Here is a 21,886-nt window from a genome sequence, read left to right on the forward strand (position 1 = left end):
ATTTGTGTGGTCATAGTTACATAGTATGGTTGAAAAAAGATTTATGTCCATCAAGTTCAACCAATGGACAGGTAATGGCATGACTGAAGACTGATGTTCTTATATTTGCTGCCATGGTCATTTCAACAAACTTTCCATAAATGAAAAGGAGACTTTAATAAATTTTGTAATATATCTTACACTGCTTTCTCTCCCTTTCCTTCTGCTAAATTACCTTTTGCGCATCAGAACTAACTTGCTTTAACTCCTTAGTGACCCAGGGCGTAATAGTACGTTCTTGGTTGCATGGGGATGTATGGAGAGAGCTCAGAAATTGCCACTAAGAGCAGCAATCGGTGCCCACACCAACGAATATACGAAACCGAAAAATGGCCGGCTCCTTAAGGGGTTAAGTACATTAGTAAATTTATGTACTTCTCTGTATATGTCCTTCACAGAGTTGCTTCTGAACAAGAAAGAGGAAGTTAAAGAGCAGGTTCTTCTGTACTTACTGTGTGCATTGTCTGGCAGCTAGTCTCCACCCACCAGTGCTGTAACTAGGAATGGCTGGTCCCCAAGGTGAACATTTTTCCCCACTGTGTGTTTACTTTTCTTCTGGAGGTTTTTACAATTGTACCAAAAGTTTTTTGTTGTTGTTTTTGCAGTAAGCTAATATATAATCCATATAAATTATATATATATATATATATATATATATATATATATATTTATATATTTATTTTTAATCTTTGTTTTTAGGGAAGAGATGAAGTCCTAGGGGACATAAGATAGCAATTGATTGTTCATTTTAATAATAGTGCTTTGAAATATATTGTAAAATCGATGCTTTATTCTCTAACAGGCAAACTGTTAACCTACACCTCCAGCATGGCCTAATTGGCAAGTGCGTATGGCAACGGTAGGGGCACGTCAAGCACTTGGCTGCTATGGTCAGCGCCGCACCTCCCATGAGGTGACCTGAAGCGAGCGCTTCAGGCGGCGCTATGTCAGGACTCCAGGGAGGGCAGCATTTTTGATTACCTAAGCCAGTCCAGGACAAGCTGTCCTGGACTGGCTTAGCACGAGCGGTGGTTTGGGGAGGCCACTGAAGCAGCGCTGCTCCAGCAGCCTCCCCTCACGCTCAGGCAGAGAGCAAGTCCTCTCCGTGCCTGCTCTCTGCCTGCGAACTGTGCTAAGCCCCACCCCCTTCGCGCCGTCATGCCCCCTTCGTTCAGCCACGCCCCTTCGCTCCGCCCCCTCCTCCTGGGGGGGGGGCGGCTTTCTGTAGTTCGCCTCGGGCGGAGAAAGGGGTAGGTTCACCCCTGGCTATGGTAAAGCATTTGCCTGCGTCTTCATTGCAGGGCACCACTGCTGATAGATGGAGCTCACTCTCTCCCTGAAACTTGGATTACATGAATGCTATTGAATGTGCCATCTAAGGGCTAGTTCACATGGGGCAATAAGGCAGATTTTGAAAGCAGATTTCGCCTTTGGAGATGCTCACATCCGACGACGAAAGATTACACACATTACTCGCAACAATTTAACTCACACCAGAGGATCGATTACATCTTTTGCTCCCCGAAACTGATCCCACAGATACAAACTTCTAATATAGGCTATGCCACTATCTCAGATCACGCTCCGGTACAAATGAGTGTTCTACTTCCTGAACTAACGCCCACAATGTGGACGTGGAAACTTAATGAAGGCCTTCTTAATGATCCAGAATTGGTAACAGATATCCATGGTAAACTTAAAGAATTTTTTCAATTAAATCTTACAGATGATGTAGCTCTTGGTAGTGTATGGGAATCTCATAAGGCATTTATCAGAGGTATCTTTATCGCAAAAGCAACAGCAGCGAAAAAACAAAAGCAGAAAGAAATAGACTCCCTTTTGTCCCAAATCTCAACCATTGAAAGGACGCATAAACTTACAAGACTAGCTACACAACACAAAGACCTCATTTCTCTTAGAGAAAAGCTGAACCGCATATTCCAACAACAGTCCACAAGACACCGTTTATTCTATAAACTACAACTATACGAACATGGCGATAGGGGGAGCAAGTTAATGACAAGATATATCAAAAAGTTGAAGAGCCAGTCATACATCAAATCAATACGAGATGACAAAAATGTGCTACACACTAACACTCCCGAAATTGCCCACTCATTCCAACAATTTTATGAAACACTATATAATATTAGATCTGAGGAAAACCCAATAGAATTCACAAACAGGTCTCAAGCTACTGCCAAATTCCTAGAGTCCCTCCAACTACCATCTATCCCTCAAGATAAAGCGGAACAATTACTTGACCCAATCTCACATGCTGAGTTAAAGACGGTTATTAACTCCTTCCCACCAGGAAAAAGTCCTGGCCCAGATGGCCTTACGCTTTTGTATTATAAAAAATTTGCAGATGTACTGGTCCCCCAGCTTGCTTCCCTATGTAATGCCTTACTCTCAGGCTCTCGTTTGTCGAGGCAAACGCAAGAAGCGTTTATAACACTTATAGCCAAGGAAGGGAAAGATCCGAACCTGTGCGGAAGTTATAGACCAATATCTCTCTTAAACCTAGACTTGAAAATCTGGGCGAAAATATTAGCGTTACGCATCCAACCGCTCCTCCCCATGCTACTCCATGAAGAGCAGTCAGGATTTGTGACCACTAGAGAAGGTAAAGATAACACCCATAAACTCTTACATGTCATCTCCCTTGCTCATAAGAAACGACAGTCACTGGTACTTCTCGGAGTCGATGCCGAGAAGGCCTTTGACAGAGTTGACTGGAGCTTTATGAGGGCAACCCTCTATAAATTCGGATTTCCCCCTTTATTTGTAGATGCAATATTCTCCCTTTACTCTGAACCCCATGCCCGCTTGAAAATAAATGGAACACTTTCCCCTTATTTTAACATTTCTAATGGTACACGCCAAGGATGTCCGCTTTCCCCATCTTTATTTATTCTAACATTAGAAACACTTCTTCAGTCTGTAAGACAGCACCCCTTAATACAGGGTTATCCAATAGGAGATAAATCACTGCACTCGCTTGCATTTGCAGATGACATACTTTTCCTATTGACTAAACCTGAGACTGGCTTGCCAATACTGACCTCCTTAATGGAGGATTATGGGAAATTATCTAACTATAAACCGAACCTCACGAAGTCCGAAATTCTAGTGATAAATTTACCGCAGAAGATTCAAAAGAAGATACAACCGTCCTCCCCCTTCATTTGGAAAACAGATCACATCAAATATTTAGGCATTAAACTCACTAATAGATTAGATGCTTTATATTGCAAGAATTTTATACCCCTTCTAAAAGATCTGAAAGACACCCTAAAAAAATTTGACCTCCCCTTCCTCTCTTGGTTTGGACGCAAAAATATAGTACAAACTTATGTGATCCCCACCATTCTATACAGACTCCAGATGCTCCCGATATTTTTGCCAAAAACCTTCCACCAGACTATTAGGTCACTTCTTAACAAATATATATGGAATGGCAAAACCCCACGCCTCTCCTTTGGCCTCTTAACAAGACAAAAAGATAAAGGAGGCATAGCCCTCCCAAACATGTTAACCTATTACCATGCCAACATGCTAAATAGATGGCTTTCTTTGAGTGCCCCAAAGGAAGGTTCCCTCATCAGATCCCTAGCCGAGTTAGAATATGGTACTGAGCTGGACCACATACTGTGGACTCCCTCGAAGAAGCATTTTGCTTCACCCACAAGTGACTTTCTATTGAAAGGCCCCTGTGATACGTGGTATAGCTTAAGAGAAAGACTGGCCCCAACTCCTTCGAGAGTTTTCCCAGCTAAAGTCCTTCCCCATATGTTGAACAAGAAAATCCAATCTCTGCCAGAAGATTTTTGGGAGTCTTTCCGGGGTAAATACTTAGATGATCTCTACATGAATGACTTCCCACTTACATTTGAATCCCTCTCAGACATGCTTCCAGAACTTCGTATTTCGTACCTACATTATCAGCATTTCAAATGGTGTGCTTCCTCTCTTGACAACGTGAAAGATCTGAAAAGACCTCTCACCCATTTCGAAAGGCTAATCTTATCCCCTTCCTCTAAAATGAGGAAACTTGCAACCTGTAAGCAAGCGCTTTTATCTGCTCAAGTGACCTACAAGCCAGTATATTTATCCTCATGGGAGAAGGAATTGCAGATCTCCCTCACGGATGAGGAGGTACGCACCGTCCTATGTAACTCCCACGGTTTTTTCCCATGTGTTAAATTGCAGGAAACGCATTTTAAAATTTTATCTAGATGGCATAGATCCCCTACATGGCTTTACGCTAGAGGATTAGCCACCTCAGATGTATGCTGGAGATGTAAGTCTGAAAAAGGCACCCCAGCACATATTTGGTGGTACTGCAACATGATAGTACCCTTCTGGACACAAGTTCAACAACTTATCCGAACGATAAACTCAAAACCCTTGACATTGACTCCCCCATTTGTACTGCTGTCGCTTCCCCAACAGGAACTTACTCCTAGGAAATCAGATCTTACTACCCTTCTAGTTGAAACAGCGAAAGCTGTGATCCCCCACTATTGGCTTCAATCCATCACTCCCCCCATTGACCACTGGGTAGAGAAAACCCATCAGATAGCACGATTTGAGGAATTACTGAGCTGGTCTAGAGGCACTCATGACAAATTTCTGAAAATTTGGTCGCCCTGGCTATCGTACCATGGTACCAACTTGAACTCTGATGTGTGAACTGGAAAAACCGCTACTCCATTATCCTTCCCCTACCTCCTCCCCTCCCTCCTCCCTCCTTCCCTCCCATCCCCTCCTTCTAAACCTTTTTCTCAACATTTTCTTCTTAACTCCTCAAACTTTTATCTCTGGCACTTACTTTTTCCTTCAACGGCTCTTACTTATATCTCTCGCTCTTCTCTCTTCTTCTTTTTATTTCCTTCCTCCATTATCTTCTTTCTGAAGAGAGGAAACTTCGGCCATGCTTTTCTTATCACACTTTTATTATTTCTTTTTCTTCTCTATGGCCCTCTGGGCTATGGTTATCATCCAAGATATATCTCATCCACACCTTCTGTCTGCCCTTCTGCCTGGCCTGCGGGTCCGGCATAAGATTAATACCTGACCTCATGACATAGAGTCATGAGAAACATTTCTTTGGCTACGAGATGTGTTTCCAATTGCGTTTTTTTTTCCCTTGTTTCTTCGAAATTATATGATGTAATCGATATGGCATATTGATATTTGCATTTGAATAACTGTATATAATGTTAAAAAAATTTAATAAATAAAGACTTACAAAAAAAAAAAGATTTCGCCTCAAAATCTGCCTCCATACAATGGTGGTCTATGGAGACTGCTAGCATTTTTTTTCTGCTAGCAGTTTTTTGCTGCTAGCAGAAAACAAAAGCGACATGACCTTTCTTCAGGCGGATTCCACCTGAAGAAAACAATAGAAGTGAATGGGAGGCAAAAAACGGCTAGCGTCTTTTTTTGCAAAAACCGCAACCTAAAACGCCTAGCATTTTTTTTACAGTCCATTCACTTTAGGGGAGGGGAAAACCACCTGGAGTTTTCTGAAACAGCTTTTACCAAAAACTGCTCCAGAAAACGCTCCAAAAAATTAGGAAGCTTTTTTTTCAGGACCAAAATAAGCCAGGCAGTTTTTACGTGTGAACTAGCCCTAAGGGGTTAAAATCTTCAGGAAAAATGGCTTCAAAAAGCAGCTATGTTTTATTAAGCATTTTTTTTATTATAATTCAGCGCATTTTTTTTTTTAAGGATTTCTTTGAGGCATCCCATCTGAAGCAATTTTTCTGCTGCAAGATAGGGCAGGATGCTTCTTTATTCAGCCAGCTTCAATACTGTATTGAAATAAGAAGCTAGCTGACTGCCATTGAAATCAATGGGAGAAGATTCCAGCCACCTTTTGGAGCTGTCTGAGGTTTTTTTTCTACCTGATATATAAAGGATTTATCTTGGCAAAAAAACAAACATTTTTCAATAAAGGTCTGTTAGTGCTATTAATAAGTGCACCCAAATACTTTTAGCAGTGTTTTGTGGGATTTCTGGGTTCCTCTGTGAGCTCATGGTGTCCTCTGCATTTGTTTACATGGGTATCTTCCTGTTCTGTGTTTTCCTACAACTACCAAGATGCCTGGTATTCACTCAGAGCTGACTCCATACCGTCCCCTCTCTCCCACTTCTCCTCCCTCTCTCACTAACACCCCCTTCCTGTTTCCCTAGTTGGCCCACCCACTTCTAGCATTTCCTAACTAACTCAACTGGTCCAGACTTTCTGAGCATGGGACTTCACTTCTTCTGGGTACTTGTGCCCAGAAGATTCGGATTGGAAGACAGGTAAGTATAATGGGGAAGGGGGGTGGGTTAGTATTGGTGATATTCCGTTTTCCCCCTTCCAGAAACTGAACAGAAAATGACTATCCCGGTGATCTAAGTAATTACAGATTTTTAGTACACTAAGTTATTTAGAAGTTTGGCGGAGGGGTAGGGGGATGTTTCACTTAGGTTAGATCAATTTATCCTGGACAACCGCTGTAATAACTGTCACAGAAAAACAGTGAATAATAATTTGGTGTCATTATTAGAGATGAGCGAACACTGTTCGATCGAATACATATTCGATCGAATATCAGGCCATTCGGGGTATTCGATTGGAATCGAATTTCTCCGGTCACTCGGTGTCTTGTTGTCTCTGCTGCCACTCCCACCTGAATTCTGAACAAGTGTATGTAGAGGTTGTGACTCTTCACAACCTTATCAGGTGAGAGACCAACTGTTATCATTTCTACATCTTTTTAATATTATAACGATAATACTACACTCAGAGTGCTCGGTGTCTCTCTTTTGTATTTTACTATTTACACAAATGAACATAGGTGAACCCCTTTCATTCTTAATTCTAATTATGACCCACCCCTTTCCCAGTTCAGAATAGCTGTATTATTCTTAGTCCCCGGCATGATGCTCCCTCTTATTCCTGGTGCATGGCTCCCCCTCTTACTCCTTGCACCCAGCAAGACTAATCCCTAAACATTTCTCATTGCAAGAATGGTTCCTCCTCTCATTCTGGGTCCCCAGTTCAGCTCTCTTTCCATTTTCCCCCATCAATGCTAACCGTAACACTTAATTGGCAGTCCTCAGATTCAACATTTACATGGGCTGTTCAATGGGCAAGACATGGGCTTTACCTTCTTTGAGAACTATTTTCCTTCTCCTATGGCTCTCATCTTTCTGCTCACTGCTGCAATGTATACAGATAGTGCCAATGTTGAGGTCCTAATATACGTGCCCCAAGAAATCTTCCTATACCATATATTAAAGCAAATAAGGATCATATTAAAATATAACTTTTAATTTAAAATATAAAAAATCAGGCCTATTATGACAAAAAATAACTCAAAACAGGTCTCAATAAATATACAACATATATAAAAATTAGAACCGTCAAAAAGAAATTTCAAGGGTATCTCTTAGGGATTCTCGAAGTTTAAGGCAGTTTGTGCCAGGGATGGAGCTTGCAAAATGGTGCCTCGGTCAGCCTTGACCGAGGCACCAAAGGCGTTAATGCCCACGATCGATGAGGGCACTCACCATAGGCATTAGCGCTGGGTGTCTACTGTATAAAACAGTAGACACCCAGCGTGTATGACGGCCACCATAGTTAAACACCCGACATCCGCCATACTAGTATGTTGGGAAGGGGTTAAAGTATCATGCATTAAAGTAGGATATACTAATTTATGCCATTTTTCTGGTGTCAGTCACAAATTATGGCATACACCAGTTTTGTACAAAAATTAAACTTTTTTGCCATCTTGTACTGCACAGACCACTGGTCATACACCAATACTGAAAATAAATGCTTACTGTACATGGCTATAACTGTACAATAACACTGAAAATAAAAGAATCTAAATAAATCAATCTAAAATAGAATCTAAACGTGAATCTAAAGTGGGGAATGGGAGGTAGTGTTTCTTCATAGTATAAGTGTCTCCGCTGCTCTGTCCATCTGAATCCTTAAGGATTAAACTCTTAAGTCTGGTATATCTGTTCTTACTATGAGCTAATATTACAAATCCGTTAAGCTGATCATACCGTACATCTTACAATCACTTAAAGGGAGTTTGTCAGGTCCAAAATGCCTCCCAAGCCAATAATAGTCCTCTGCAGAAACCTTTAAGAGGTCCATACATGGCATAGTATTGATGTGGGAGACATGTTGAATCAGTGACTTGTTCTATGTAGCTACTTCTTGAGGAGGTAATGCTAGGGAGGTGGATGCTAGAAAGATTGACAAGTTAATCAAAAGTCCTGGGGCTCTGGTTGGGCGTCAGCTTAACAGATTGGAGGTTACGGTGCGAAAGAGGACTCTAAGGAAACTTAAGTCTATCAGAGGAAATCCCTTACACCCTCTCCACAAGGTCCTTCAGACTCAGCAAAGCTCTTTCAGTGGAAGGATAATTCAGCTTCACTGTGGCAGGTCAAGGTACAGAAGATCATTTATTCCATTGAGATTCTCACTTTTAAACCATGTTAATAATTTGACCTATGTATAATGTACAATGTCACCATTATGGTTCTTTTTATTAAGCCCCCTCTGAATGTATTAATACTATTCATAATGTTTTACATTATATGGATGTGACTGGTCTTGTGTTCATTGCTTGTGGTGTCTCGCTTTGTGTTTTACAGGAGCTGTTGACTAACCAATTTCTCTTTGGGAAATTATACAGTTAAGGTCCAGAAATATTTGGATAGTGACACAGTCTTCATGATTTAGGTTCTAAATTTTGCCACATTGGATTTGAGAATAAACAACTGAGATGCAATTGAAATGTATACTTTCCGGTTTAATTCCAGGGGTTGAACAATATTATCCTGTGAAACGTTTAGGAATTGCAACCAGTTTTCTAGACTCAATAATTTGGCAAATAAACATTACCATAAAAAATTATCATTTTTAAAACTTTGAAGTCTGGAACCTCTGGACATCACAAAACGCTTGGTTTCCTCCTTTGTGATGCTTTGCCAGGCCTTTTACTATAGCTATCTTCAGTTGTTGCTTGCTTGTGGGTCTTTTTTTTGTTTAGCTTTTTTCTTTAAGGGGCTCTATCATTGGGAAAAGTCATTTTTAACTAAGCACATACTAGCATAGCCTTTAGAAAGGCTATTCCACACATACCTTTTGTATGTAAATCGCCTCAGTAATGTTTGAATGAGCCCATTTTTAGGTATATACTAATTAGCCTCCAGTGATCACAGGAAGTTCTCAGTGAGCTCTCTTCTTTCTGCTGTGTATGTGTGAGAGCAGGGAGATGAGTCATCATCACAGCAGAGAGAGAGTGTGTGCTCAATGAGAACTTCCTATACACCCAGGAGCCTAATTAGCATATGCATTAAAATAGGCTCATTCAAAAACTACTGAGGCGATTTACATACAAAAGGTAGATGTGGAATAGCCTTTCTAAAGACCATGCAAGTATATGTTTAGTTAAAAATGACTTTTCCCAATGATAGAGTCCCTTTAAATAAGTGAAAGGCAAACTCAAGTGGGTTGAGATCTAATGATTCCCTCAGCCATTGCACAATATTCAACTTCTTCTTGAATAAAAGCATAAAAACATATATGCAAAACTTACCTGAACGTGCACCATGGGCGGGGATAAACAATGCAACGTCAGCTTCAGGCACGCCTGCCTCTTCTGTCTTCTTGGAGTAACGCCCTCTGGTTCCGTGTCTTCCGGCTTCTTCTCTTCAAATCCCGAGCCTGCGCAGTAGCGCTTCGGAGGGAAGCGCTACTACGCAGGCGCGGGATTTGAAGAGAAGATGTCGGAAGAAGACACGGAACCAGAGGGCGTCACTACAAGAAGACAGAAGAGGGAGGCATGCCCGAAGCTGACATCACATCGTGCATATATGCATATATGTTTTTATGCTTTTATTCAAGAAGAAAGTATATCCCTGTATGCTTTAGAATTCATCTGACTCCTTCTATCTTCTGTTACATCATCAATAAAAACTAGTGACCCAGTGCTCACACCGCCTTCACCGTGTTTTACAGAAGATGTGGTGTGCTTTGGATCATGACCCATTCCAAGCCTTTTCCATACTTTCTTCTTATTCCCATCATTCTAAGACAGGTTGATCCTAGTTTCATCTCTCTAAAGAATGCTGTTCCAGAACTGGATTGGCTTCTACATTGGTTTTGGGGGATAACGTCTATGCTTAGGGAGAGACCACCTTCTCAGGTGTGTGGAGACTTATACAGCCATAGTTGCTCCACTGCAAAGGAACATGGGAAGAATATGCAAATCTGTCTCCCAAGATGTAATCTTGGGAGACAGATTTGTATATTCTTCCCATGTTCCTTTGCAGTGGAGCAATTATGGCTGTATAAGTCTCCACACACCTGAGAAGGTGGTCTCTCCCTAAGGATAGACATTATCCCCACAATCTGGTCTTTCAGCCTCTCACTTAAACCAAATCAATTCTCTCTAGGCTGCACTGATAAAGTCCAAAGAGACAGAAATGGTGCCGTCCGTAGCTGAGAAATTGATTTGGTTATAACCTCGCATCATGCAGTAAAGGCTTCTGGGAAGTCGGGCATGTTGTTCAGGGTGCTTGCTATAGAGGGCAGCATAACAGAGGCACTGTCTCCCTGTTTACATCTTGGGAGACAGATTTGCATATTCTTCACATTGGTTTTGGTCATAGTAGTGATCAGTAAAACTGATCACTACCATGTTTACACAGGGGCTTTCAGAGGTTTTAAATAGGCCCCTAGAGTTATACTTTAACATTCTAGAGGATATGAGCCCTGGTGATAAGTGGGATATATAAGCATCTACTAAACATTAAGGGGGACCATCACTTGCATATAAATAATGCATACAATTTTCTAGTATCCTGTATGGTTCTCATCGTCATCTCATCAAGCGAAGATCACTCCGCACAGAGAACTAAATGATCCTGAAGTCTTCCTTCCTTTTTTTCTTTAGCTGCTATGACTCCTAGTATTTTTCTCTTATCTGCTATTCTGAGCTTATGTGTGTCTCCTCCTGTAATATATTACTTGTTATTATCCTGTATCAGTATTATCTATGCTGCTGTAACACACTGAAATTTCCCCATGGTGGGACTATTAAAGGATTATCTTATCTTATTTTATTTTTATGCTAAAGATTTCTATCAGTGAATGAGAACACCCTTGTATACATTCAGAGGCTGGAAGTCAGTATTGCATTGACTGCATATTTCAGTGTTCAGATATGCCTGTGTGAATCCAGTTGGTCTTCTCTGTTTTCATTTTTGTATATAGTTCTTTTATATCATAATGTACATTATCTCCACCACAGTCATCATTATTAGTATAAGAGCAGTTAAAGCATTGGTTTATATAGCATGTTATGTAATGTTACATTTTATCTAGGCACAATATAGTATGTACAGTATTTGTTGTTTTCAATGACTTCTGATTCACTGCCATTGTACTACGCATGTTTGTAACCAGTGGTGGGTAGAGTCTTCTCCAATACTCTCCATTACAGCACTTTGTGTTGTAATGAAGAAATGTTTGACTATTCCCAAATGAATTTTCTGTGCCCTATAACTAATTTTTGTAGCCTATGAAAATGTTGGTAGCTAAATGTAAAACTAATATATAACTTGTATGTGGGACTTGGGGAAGATTAGACTTTGCTTATAGTAACCTGCTGCTGTGGTCTGTGATACTTGAGGATCTTGCCCACCACTGCTGTAACATAATTCATTACCGTCTTGTCTTGTGCTGTATTGTTTGTATCATTTGTCATGCTGATATTAATCTTTCTTTTTCTCCCACTCAGCTGTTGTCCCTGTTCTTTGCCCCTCCGTTTTGTTGGTGAGGATATCACAGTGATGTCTGCATTCAACCTGCTCCATTTGGTGACAAAGAGCCAGCCAGTGGCCCTGCGGGCCTGTGGGCTTCCCTCAGGTTGACTGGGTGCTATTTGTTGTGTGATGCATATTGGGAGCCCTTAACAATTCCATCTCTGCTGCAGGAAACAACCACTTGCATATTGTATAGTACTTATATTGGGGTAGATAAGAGTTTAAGACTATAGAAATATTACATTCTATGTATAATATTAATATATATATATATATATATATATATATATATATATATATATATATATATTTAATATTACATTGGGATATTCTTCTTTTACTATTAGTTGTGAAACAATGTTTTGTCTAGAGTCTCATAATTTGAGCACTATTTCTTAGGATTTGGGCAATCAGAGTTAAAAGGGTAACTTTCTAGGAACAGTCTGATCATACAACAAGTGATCTACAGGTGGATTAAATGTTCACTTGTAGAGATGAGCGAACAGTGAAATATTCGAGATTGGTTTTGAGTAGAGCCTCAATATTTGACTACTCGATCGAATATCAAATTCCATTATAGTCTATGGGAAAATATGCTCATTTCAGGGGAAACCACTATTCGACTAAAGGAGAGTCACCAAGTCCATGAGTAGCAGGAGGAGAGTGTTTGTTTAGGAGGAGCGCTGTGCAGTTAAAGCGCACGGATCCCATTATAGTCTATGGGGTCCATGCGCTTTAACTGCACAGCACTTGCAGTTGCGCTAATAAAAAGTCAGCTCCCTCGTAACCGCAAGCAGCCAGCTCTCCCAACTAGCAAAGACGAGCCTGCAGCAAATCAGCGCTGGTTCTGCAGCAGGCTCGTCCTTGCTAGTCGGGAGAGCTGGCAGCTTGCTGTTATGAGGGAGCTGACTTTTTCTCATAGAAATGAATTGACCAGCGTTGATTGGCCAGTGTACAGCATTCGGCCAATCAATGCTGGTTCTGCCGGAGGCTCGTCTGTGAGGAGGCGGAGTCTAAAATCGGACCACAATGGAGACTGCTGTGGTCCAATCTTAGACTCCACCTCCTCACAGACGAGCCTCCGGCAGAACCAGCGTTGATTGGCCGAATGCTGTACACTGGCCAATCAACACTGGTCAATTAATTCCTATGAGAAGACGTAAGCTCTCTCGTAACAGCAAGCTGCCTGCTCCTAGAAAGGATGAGCCTGCTGCAGAACCAGCGTTGATTGGCCGAATGCTATACACTGTATAGCTTTCGGCCAATCAACGCTGGTTCTGAATCGAATATTTACTGCGAATAGCTAGCAGTATTCGATCGAGTACGAATATTTCGAATACCGTAGTATTCAATCGAAAACCTACTCGATCGAATACTACTCGCTCAGCTCTATTCACTTGTGTTTAGGCTCTGTTCAGACTGTTGTTATGCTTTCCATTTCCTTGATCCTTGATAAATGTTATTGTTTTTATAAGGGGTCAGTTAAATTATCATTTAGATTGTACAAAATTTGCCAGAAGCCTGATTTACTAAAGCCAGGTTACTAAATCATAAATGATAATACAGAAGTATTGCAATGCATTTAATGAATGATTGCACCCCCTAGTGTTGAAGTCCCATATAAAATAAAATAAAAAATATTGTAAAATATTTAAAAATACTAAAAAACATCAAAATTTTCTTATAAAATAAAAGAATATAAAAAGTAGGCATATTTGGTATTGATGTGTCTGTAGCACCCCATACTAAAGCAATAAAAAATTATTAATCCTGCATAGTGAATGCTGTAAAAAAAAAAAGGCAAAACATTAAATTGCACATAGCAATAGTACAAAATTTAAAACGTAAAACAGCAGTGGAATAATTTTCTGTTTTTTTTTCCATCCTGCATAAAAACGTAATAAAGTTTAATAAGTAGGCTGGATTTACTGAACTGCTGCCATTGGATAATCCGGCTTGTCGCACATGCTTACATGACTTACCCTTATTATGTTAATAAACCGCAAACCCGCACAATATATCAGTTTTCACATTATTTATCCTGCACAATGAATGCCGTGTAAAAAAAGACAAAATAGATATATATGTATATCAAAATAAAAACCCCACAAAAAGTTATATGTATCTTAAAATGGTTCCACTAAAAATGTGATTGCTCTTAAAAGCACCTTATAGTAAGTCAATATGTTGTTGCATATCTTAAGAAGCTATTATTTCGCTAGGTGGCAGTGTATACTTATTTTTGCCATTGCTTTGGCACTATACTGTGCTGGGCAATTGTATGTATGCATTGTGTTCTCGTCCAGTACACTAGGAGTTAATCTGTCACGCACACAAAGTTTTGCTCACAAATAGACTATTTCCTGATATATCACAGACCTTTTCCAGCATTAGAAACAATGAAAGTGGCTTAGCAGATCTTTAATGCATTCCAGATATCAGAATGAAGCGAGGAATTTCTGCAGCTATGCTGAGCCACAAAACATGGGGTGTACTGGAAACCCCCCATTTGTGATTCATTAAAACATCTTGCTTCATACCTAAGCAGAAGTCACATTTGAAGCTTCGAGTTTATAAAACATTAAGTAAAATCTCTTATTTATCCCTGTTTGTCCTACAATCCGCTTAGTGACTAGTGCTCATACTGATGGTCTTCAGGTATATTTGCTGCAGCAGACCACCCAGGGTTGTAGAGATCTATAATGATCAGCTAGTACTTACTTATTTTTGGTTTGTTAGGGGCTCTCATCTGCCATGTGTTTTTCTGTTTTTCACATTTATGGTTGCCTGCATCACCTGTACTGTGCATGTATCATGTTTGTTTCTAATGAATGTATGTGTGCAATGATGTTAGTACACGCTATTATAAGAGAACTTGGCACCAGATCCTCCATTGCCTCTTTACTGTGTGCTTTGTGGTGTTGTCTGTAGTTAGAACATGAATTTTCCAGAAGAGAGCCTATAATTTACAATGTTGGTAATGTGCGCATGCTGTTCCAGGGCTGCACTACACAACACTACTGGGTAATGAGTAGAGGAAACTGGCAATAATGACATTATAACACACAAATGCACAGTTACACCTGTTACACACATGCTGACGGATACAGTGGGCATCCATATACAAAGATGGCACATAGTATGAGAAATCGTTCTCCCCACACCCACCACCAGCACTACACAGCGGTGCTCAGGGACAATCTTTATTTTTTTAATATTCCATACTCTTGTTGCAGCTTTTGTGCAGAGTGAATTTTTATTTTTTTTTTCTAGATAAAGTTGCTTTTTATTAATGCTTTAGTAAGAAGTTTGCACCTGGCTGGCTTGTTGTATGTCTCATTATTGGTGAACAACCTTAAGGAGGTTGTCTGGACAAAACAATTATTTTTAAAAAATAGGCCAGTGGAGGTTAAAAAAAAAAAAATCATACAGTCCTATGAAAAAGTTTGGGCACCCCTATTAATCTTAATAATTTTTAGTTCTAAATATTTTGGTGTTTGCAGCAGCCATTTCAGTTTGATATATCTAATAACTGATGGACACAGTAATATTTCAGGATTGAAATGAGGTTTATTGTACTAACAGAAAATGCGCAATATGCATTAAACCAAAATTTGACCGGTGCAAAAATATGGGCACCTCAACAGAAAAGTGACATTAATATTTAGTAGATCCTCCTTTTGCAAAGATAACAGCCTCTAATCGCTTCCTGTAGCTTTTAATCAGTTCCTGGATCCTGGATGAAGGTATTTTGGACCATTTCTTTCTACAAAACAATTCAAGTTCAGTTAAGTTTGATGGTCGCCGAACATGGACAGCCCGCTCTCAAATGATCTGAAAACAAAGATTGTTCAACATAGTTGTTCAGGGGAAGGATACAAAACGTTGTCTCAGAGATTTAACCTGTCAGTTTCCACTGTGAGGAACATAGTAAGGAAATGGAAGACCACAGGGACAGTTCTTGTTAAGCCCAGAAGTGGCAGGCCAAGAAAAATATCAGAAAGGCAGAGAAGAAGAATGGTGAGAACAGTCAAGGACAATCCACAGACCACCTCCAAAGAGCTGCAGCATCATCTTGCTGCAGATGGTGTCACTGTGCATCGGTCAACTATACAGCGCACTTTGCACAAATAGAAGCTGTATGGGAGAGTGATGAGAAAGAAGCCGTTTCTGCACGTACGCCACAAATAGAGTTGCCTGAGGTATGAAAAAGCACATTTGGACAAGGCAGCTTCATTTTGGAAACAAAAATTGAGTTGTTTGGTTATAAAAAAAAAGGCGTTATGCATGGCGTCCAAAAAGAAACATCATTCCAAGAAAAACACATGCTACCCACTGTAAAATTTGGTGGAGGTTCCATCATGCTTTGGGGCTGTGTGGCCAATGCCGACATCGGGAATCTTGTTAAAGTTGAGGGCCGCATGGATTCCACTCAGTATCAGCAGATTCTTGAGAATAATGTTCAAGAATCAGTGACGAAGTTGAAGTTACGCCGGGGATGGATATTTCAGCAAGACAATGATCCAAAACACCGCTCCAAATCCTCAGGCATTCATGCAGAGGAACAATTACAATGTTCTGGAATGGCCATCCCAGTCCCCAGACCTGAATATCATTGAACATCTGTGGGATGATTTGAAGCGGGCTGTCCATGCTCGGCGACCATCTAACTTAACTGAACTTGAATTGTTTGTCCAAAATACCTTTATCCAGGATCCAGGAACTGATTAAAAGCTACGGGAAGCGACTAGAGGCTGTTATCTTTGCAAAAGGAGGATCTACTAAATATTAATGTCACTTTTCTGTTGAGGTGCCCATACTTTTGCACCGGTCAAATTTTGGTTTAATGCATATTGCACATTTTCTGTTAGTACAATAAACCTCATTTCAATCCTGAAATATTACTGTGTCCATCAGTTATTAGATATATCAAACTGAAATGGCTGTTGCAAATACCAAAATATTTAGAACTAAAAATTATTAAGATTAATAGGGGTGCCCAAACTTTTTCATAGGACTGTATCTGTCAGCGATGCTCCGGTGTCCTCCCAGCACGGTCCAGTACTTCTGCTGGGGTGTCTTCTCAAAGTGAAGCTGCTCGCTGCCTGTGACGTTCCAGATCCCTTCACATGACGGCTAAGGCCAATCAGCTGCCTCAGGAAGAGAACCTGGGACATCAGAGGTAGTGACGTCACGTGCTGAGGCCGCTGATTGTCCTCAGTGGTCACGTACGGCGGGGACTTCTGCCGGAAGACAACAATGAACTGAGAGGACTGGATTGTACTAGGAGAAACGGGGGAAAGGAAAGTATGACTTTTTTTTTTCACCGCCCCAGCACACTTTAAAAAAAAAAAAAAATTAGCTTTGTCCATTTTTGCCTAGACAACCCTTTTAAGTATGCTGCGGTGAGACAGGGTCTGTTTTAAATGTTGGCTAAGCTTTGGTGTATATCTAATATTGAAAATTCTGCATGTATTAGTAAGTATGTTTGTATATTTTAGAGTGATGAACCTTAGTACAGGTCTGAGGTTGTGCTCATATCTGCGCTTCATGTTTCTATTGTTCTGCTCCATTATAAGACTTCAATGGTACCTGTTGGGTTTTCATCGAGGAACCCATAATTTTCGCTAGACCAAACAGTGCATCATAATGTGCTATTTTGACTGACTTTTTTAATGTGATGGAATCTCCTATTAGAGTCTTCAAATCAGATGTAAGCACAGCCTAAGGCTCTGTTCATGTCTATGATAACATTCATTATATGAAGCACCAGATTATTGCATAATAGACAGGAAGGGTGTCCAGTAGATCCCATTGATTATAATGGGGTTTGTGAAGTTTCCATCAGGAAATCTGACATTTTTGTATGTACACCATTTTTGATCAGATATACAATGTTCCAACATAGATGTGAATGCAGTCTGAGTTCAAAATGTATTTATTTGTTTTTTGAATGTATGGCTATACATTGACTTCCAAGTACAGAGCAGGACACCTTGACACATTTTCTATTTTCGGGCAGGATTATTTCATGCAGACTCAATCATAATTTATTAATGAATCTATCATGCATTGAAGCAGGGGCGGACACAGACAGTCGAGGGCCCCTGTGCAAGATCATGTATGGGCCCTTGTTTTGCAGTATCTCAGCATAGCGCACCCTCTTATATCTCTCTAACAATCATCCGGTAATGATTAGACATGTAGTTGTTTAGTTTAGGCATTTAGCCAAAATTTTAATGGACAATAGAAAGCTCCTGTTAAGGTGATAGGATCCTATTTGGGCCCCTGGACAGCTGCACAGTTTGCACTACTGATATGTCTCCTCCCTGCACTGAATTGTGACATTCGCACATGCTTTGGCTACCAGATATTGTACTGTCCAAACATGAGTCAAACATGGTACGGTATAGTATATACTACATACAGCATAGTTTATGATCTTTTATATAAGAATCCCATTTGTTTTTCTTTAGTTATAATGGTTTGTTGATATAGGAATTGTCCTGAAGTCTCCCTACACAGATTATCCTTGTTGGATTTGTGACAAAGAAACCCCCAAAAATGAAAAGATCATTTTACAGAGTAGGATCTGCGGTTAGTAAATATATGGTTAGGCCGAACTCCCTGCTGGCTCCTTATAATTTCATATCATACCACCTGCACATTTATATATATCATATAGTATATTGTGCAAACAGAGGGGATCAGTGGCATGGGAACACAGCAGAATAATCCTAGCCTATAGCAAAATAACTTTTATGACCAAATACCTTTAGACACTTTGTACTTTTGTTAATGACTATGTCTGGTATTATAGTGCACAGTTAGGCCTGATTCACATCTGTGTTCAGTATTCCATTTGGGGAGTCTGCATGGGGACCCCGAGAATGGAATACTGTCTGCATTGACAAGCTGAGAGCACTGAAAGCACACGGACCCCATAGACTATAATGGGGTCTGTATGTTTTCCGCGTACTTCAGGAACTACTTTCCTCTCCACATGGCTCATGTGGAGACCGCACAGAAAACACACAGACCCCATTATAGTCTATGGGGTCCGTGTGCTTTCAGTGCTCATCGCTTGTCAATGCGTTCGGTATTCCGTTCGGGGGGGGGTCCCCATGCGGATTCCCTGAACGGAATACCGAATGCAGATGTGAACCAGGCCTAACTCAGTCTTATTCAATTGAACAAGACTGAGCTCTAATACCAAGCACATCCACTTTCACTAGCCAGTAACTGTGCCCAGTAAATGTAATAGGGAAATGAGCATAAACATTGTTATGCATTGTAAAGCTATTGCTATATGAAAACATGTACACATTATGGAATATAGTAAAAGGGTTAATAGCCTTAGGGTATATTTACACATGACAACTTTGCTAAAGAAATTTTTATGATTGGAAAAATCTGTCCCATAGGTTTGATGGGCATTTGTTAAAAACACATTTTGCAGAAACAGCTTCATTTAGTTACATGAAACAGATTTTTCATTCATAGAAATAGAAATTAAATGTATGCATTCCAAGGCACCTTACTAGAGGACCTGTGCGCTCTGCAGCCATATCTATTTGGGTAAGTACTGATAGTCTCCTTGAAGGAATAATGGCAGAGCATCTTTTCTCTGCGTTGTGCCATTCCTCCATTATTCCTTCTAGAAACATATGTATACCTTGATAAATTTGCGTTATAGTTCTATAGTTCTAATGGACCATGTGCCTGTACACTGCGGTACCAGTCAGTACTGACCATCGCAGACTATATAGGGATGCACCTAATTACTGGATAAGGTATTAGGTATTACTGTTACCAAAGAACACCCTCACCCTGATTATTTGGTATAAACAAATGGCCAGCTAGATCTATGAGCTTGGTAACTGGAAGCCATACAAGATTTTCATTGCAATACTGTATCTGACAACATGACCTTTGTGAACTGTATCTAACTACATGACTTTATTTGAATTCTGTGATCAGATTGGCCTTATGTCATGAAGAATAAAAGAGTATTACTGGAATTGCAATATTTCTTGTCTATGTATATTCCAGACCCATACCGCCTTCATTGTTTACCAATGGCAGTGACTATCTCTGGTATTACAGTTCACAACAATTCAGTCCCATTCAAGTAAATGAGCTATAATATAAAGCACAGCCACTCTCAATAGGCAGTTGTGGTGTCGGGTAAACAATGAAGTGGTTATGGAGCCTACTGGAATGTTATAGCCCCTTTGGTCAGCAAATAAGTTGGGATGCCAGGAGTTGAGCCCCCACTAATCTAATATTTACAGCTGCCCTCAAGATAGTAATCATGGAAAACCCCATTAATCTGGTGGTCCCAAGATATTTCTCCTATCAACAGAATAGGTCATAAGTGTCAGATTTCTGGGGTCCATAGAGTTACCAAGTATACAGCATTCAGCTGTCTTTGCCATATCATAGCAATGGCTGGAGCTAGAGCATATATACTCGATATCTGCTTTGTTTATGGTGTGGGGCAGACAACACAGAACCCTGTTCGCTTGATCATTGAGGGTTCCAGCTATCCTGTGGAGAGGTGATTTGTTTCAAATGTGGTAAAACTCCTCAATTGTCATAGAGACCCTTCTGAATTAATATATTCTCAGTTAAGTATTGTGGAACACATTAATGCAACGTAAGTGCAATACAGAAATAAAAATAATAAAGAATTATAATAAGTGATTTAATTCAATAATCATTGCCTGTTAAAGGGGTATTCCAGTGCCTTACCACATTCCCCTACCTGGTGGATAGGGCGTTACAGTCAATTACGGGAATACCCCTTTAATGATACCCATTCATCAAACAGCAATAATGTTGGCAATTTCCAGGAGATACAAAGTAGCATTCGGTATAACTGTTGATGCAAACAGCGTTCTATATATTTGATGGCTGCATAGGTTATACAGATGTAATATTTCATTGGTTATTATATATAGCATTTTTGTATTTTGTAATTTAAAATCATTTGGCTTTAGTGTTGTAAACCTGGAGATCCTAAAAACATGACCAACTCAGTATACAACATGTGTACTGTAAAATAATGCTTGAAGCAGAAGGTGAAATAATCCCATTCTCATCGTTTCTTCTCGAACATACATTTACATTAGGGAAGAAACAAAGAATGTTTTGTGTTCCTTGTTTTACTTGAGTGTGGCATGGTTCCAAGCACAGTCTTGTACGCTTGAGTAATTACTCTCTAAAGCCAAGGTTACCTGATAAATGTCAGTACATTCTCCAGATAAAAATATGTTATTACAGGCTCTAGGGCTAAATTTGCTTTGAAATTAGAAAAACCTGAAATTTACTTTCATGGGAGGATTTGGTTAACCTAAAAACACCTTTAAAAATGAAAACAAAACTTGGGGAGTAATGCTTTATGTACCTGATCCCTCTGCAGTTACCCAGAAACTCCCATTCAAGTCAGTGTGATTGGCCGCTCTGGAGCATATTAAGTTACACCATTGAAGTTGGATTCTGAATGAAGAAACACATCCAGTACATCTGACATTGCTTTGGTGCAAAAGATTTAATGTTCTTACTGGGTTTCAGTGCCAAATAAAAAAAAGAAGTTTTGAATGATCTTGACCACTATTTGCTCTCAGATACGTTTGGTATGTTATTTACAGCCTAGATAAATCCTACATTTATTTAGAGTAATGTGACCCATATTTCTGAACTATCCATAAAGAGAAATGTGTTTTCTTGCTGCTTTAATGTAAGGGGCATGACTGTATGCAGAAGTATCTGTTACCACTTGATATTGTATTTAGTGTCTTTTACCTGCTTGATTCACTTACTTATAAATCGCTCATAAAGCTAGATTCACATCTGCATCAGAGACTCCATAGGGTGGTAGGAGCTGTCATAAATGGCAGAAAAAGTAGTGTCATTTCTGCTAAAATATGAAAATTCAATGAACCCCATTATAAGGAGGCAGGATAACAACTGCTGCGCATGACATCAAAGGATT

General features: G+C 39.9%; 1 protein-coding gene across 1 annotated transcript in view; it reads left to right on the forward strand.

Annotated features, from left to right (window-relative positions):
- The window catches only part of MSRB3 (methionine sulfoxide reductase B3), an 82,723-nt gene that overhangs the window by 5,435 nt on the left and 55,402 nt on the right, over positions 1 to 21,886 (forward strand). Inside the window, exon 2 of the mRNA XM_075274449.1 lies at positions 11,865 to 11,992. Coding sequence (XP_075130550.1) covers positions 11,917 to 11,992 — 76 coding nt within the window. The 5' untranslated portion in view covers positions 11,865 to 11,916. The remainder of the gene's footprint in view (positions 1 to 11,864; positions 11,993 to 21,886) is intronic.

Source organism: Leptodactylus fuscus, chromosome 5 (assembly GCF_031893055.1).
Source record: "Leptodactylus fuscus isolate aLepFus1 chromosome 5, aLepFus1.hap2, whole genome shotgun sequence".
Taxonomy (NCBI): Eukaryota; Metazoa; Chordata; class Amphibia; order Anura; family Leptodactylidae; genus Leptodactylus; species Leptodactylus fuscus.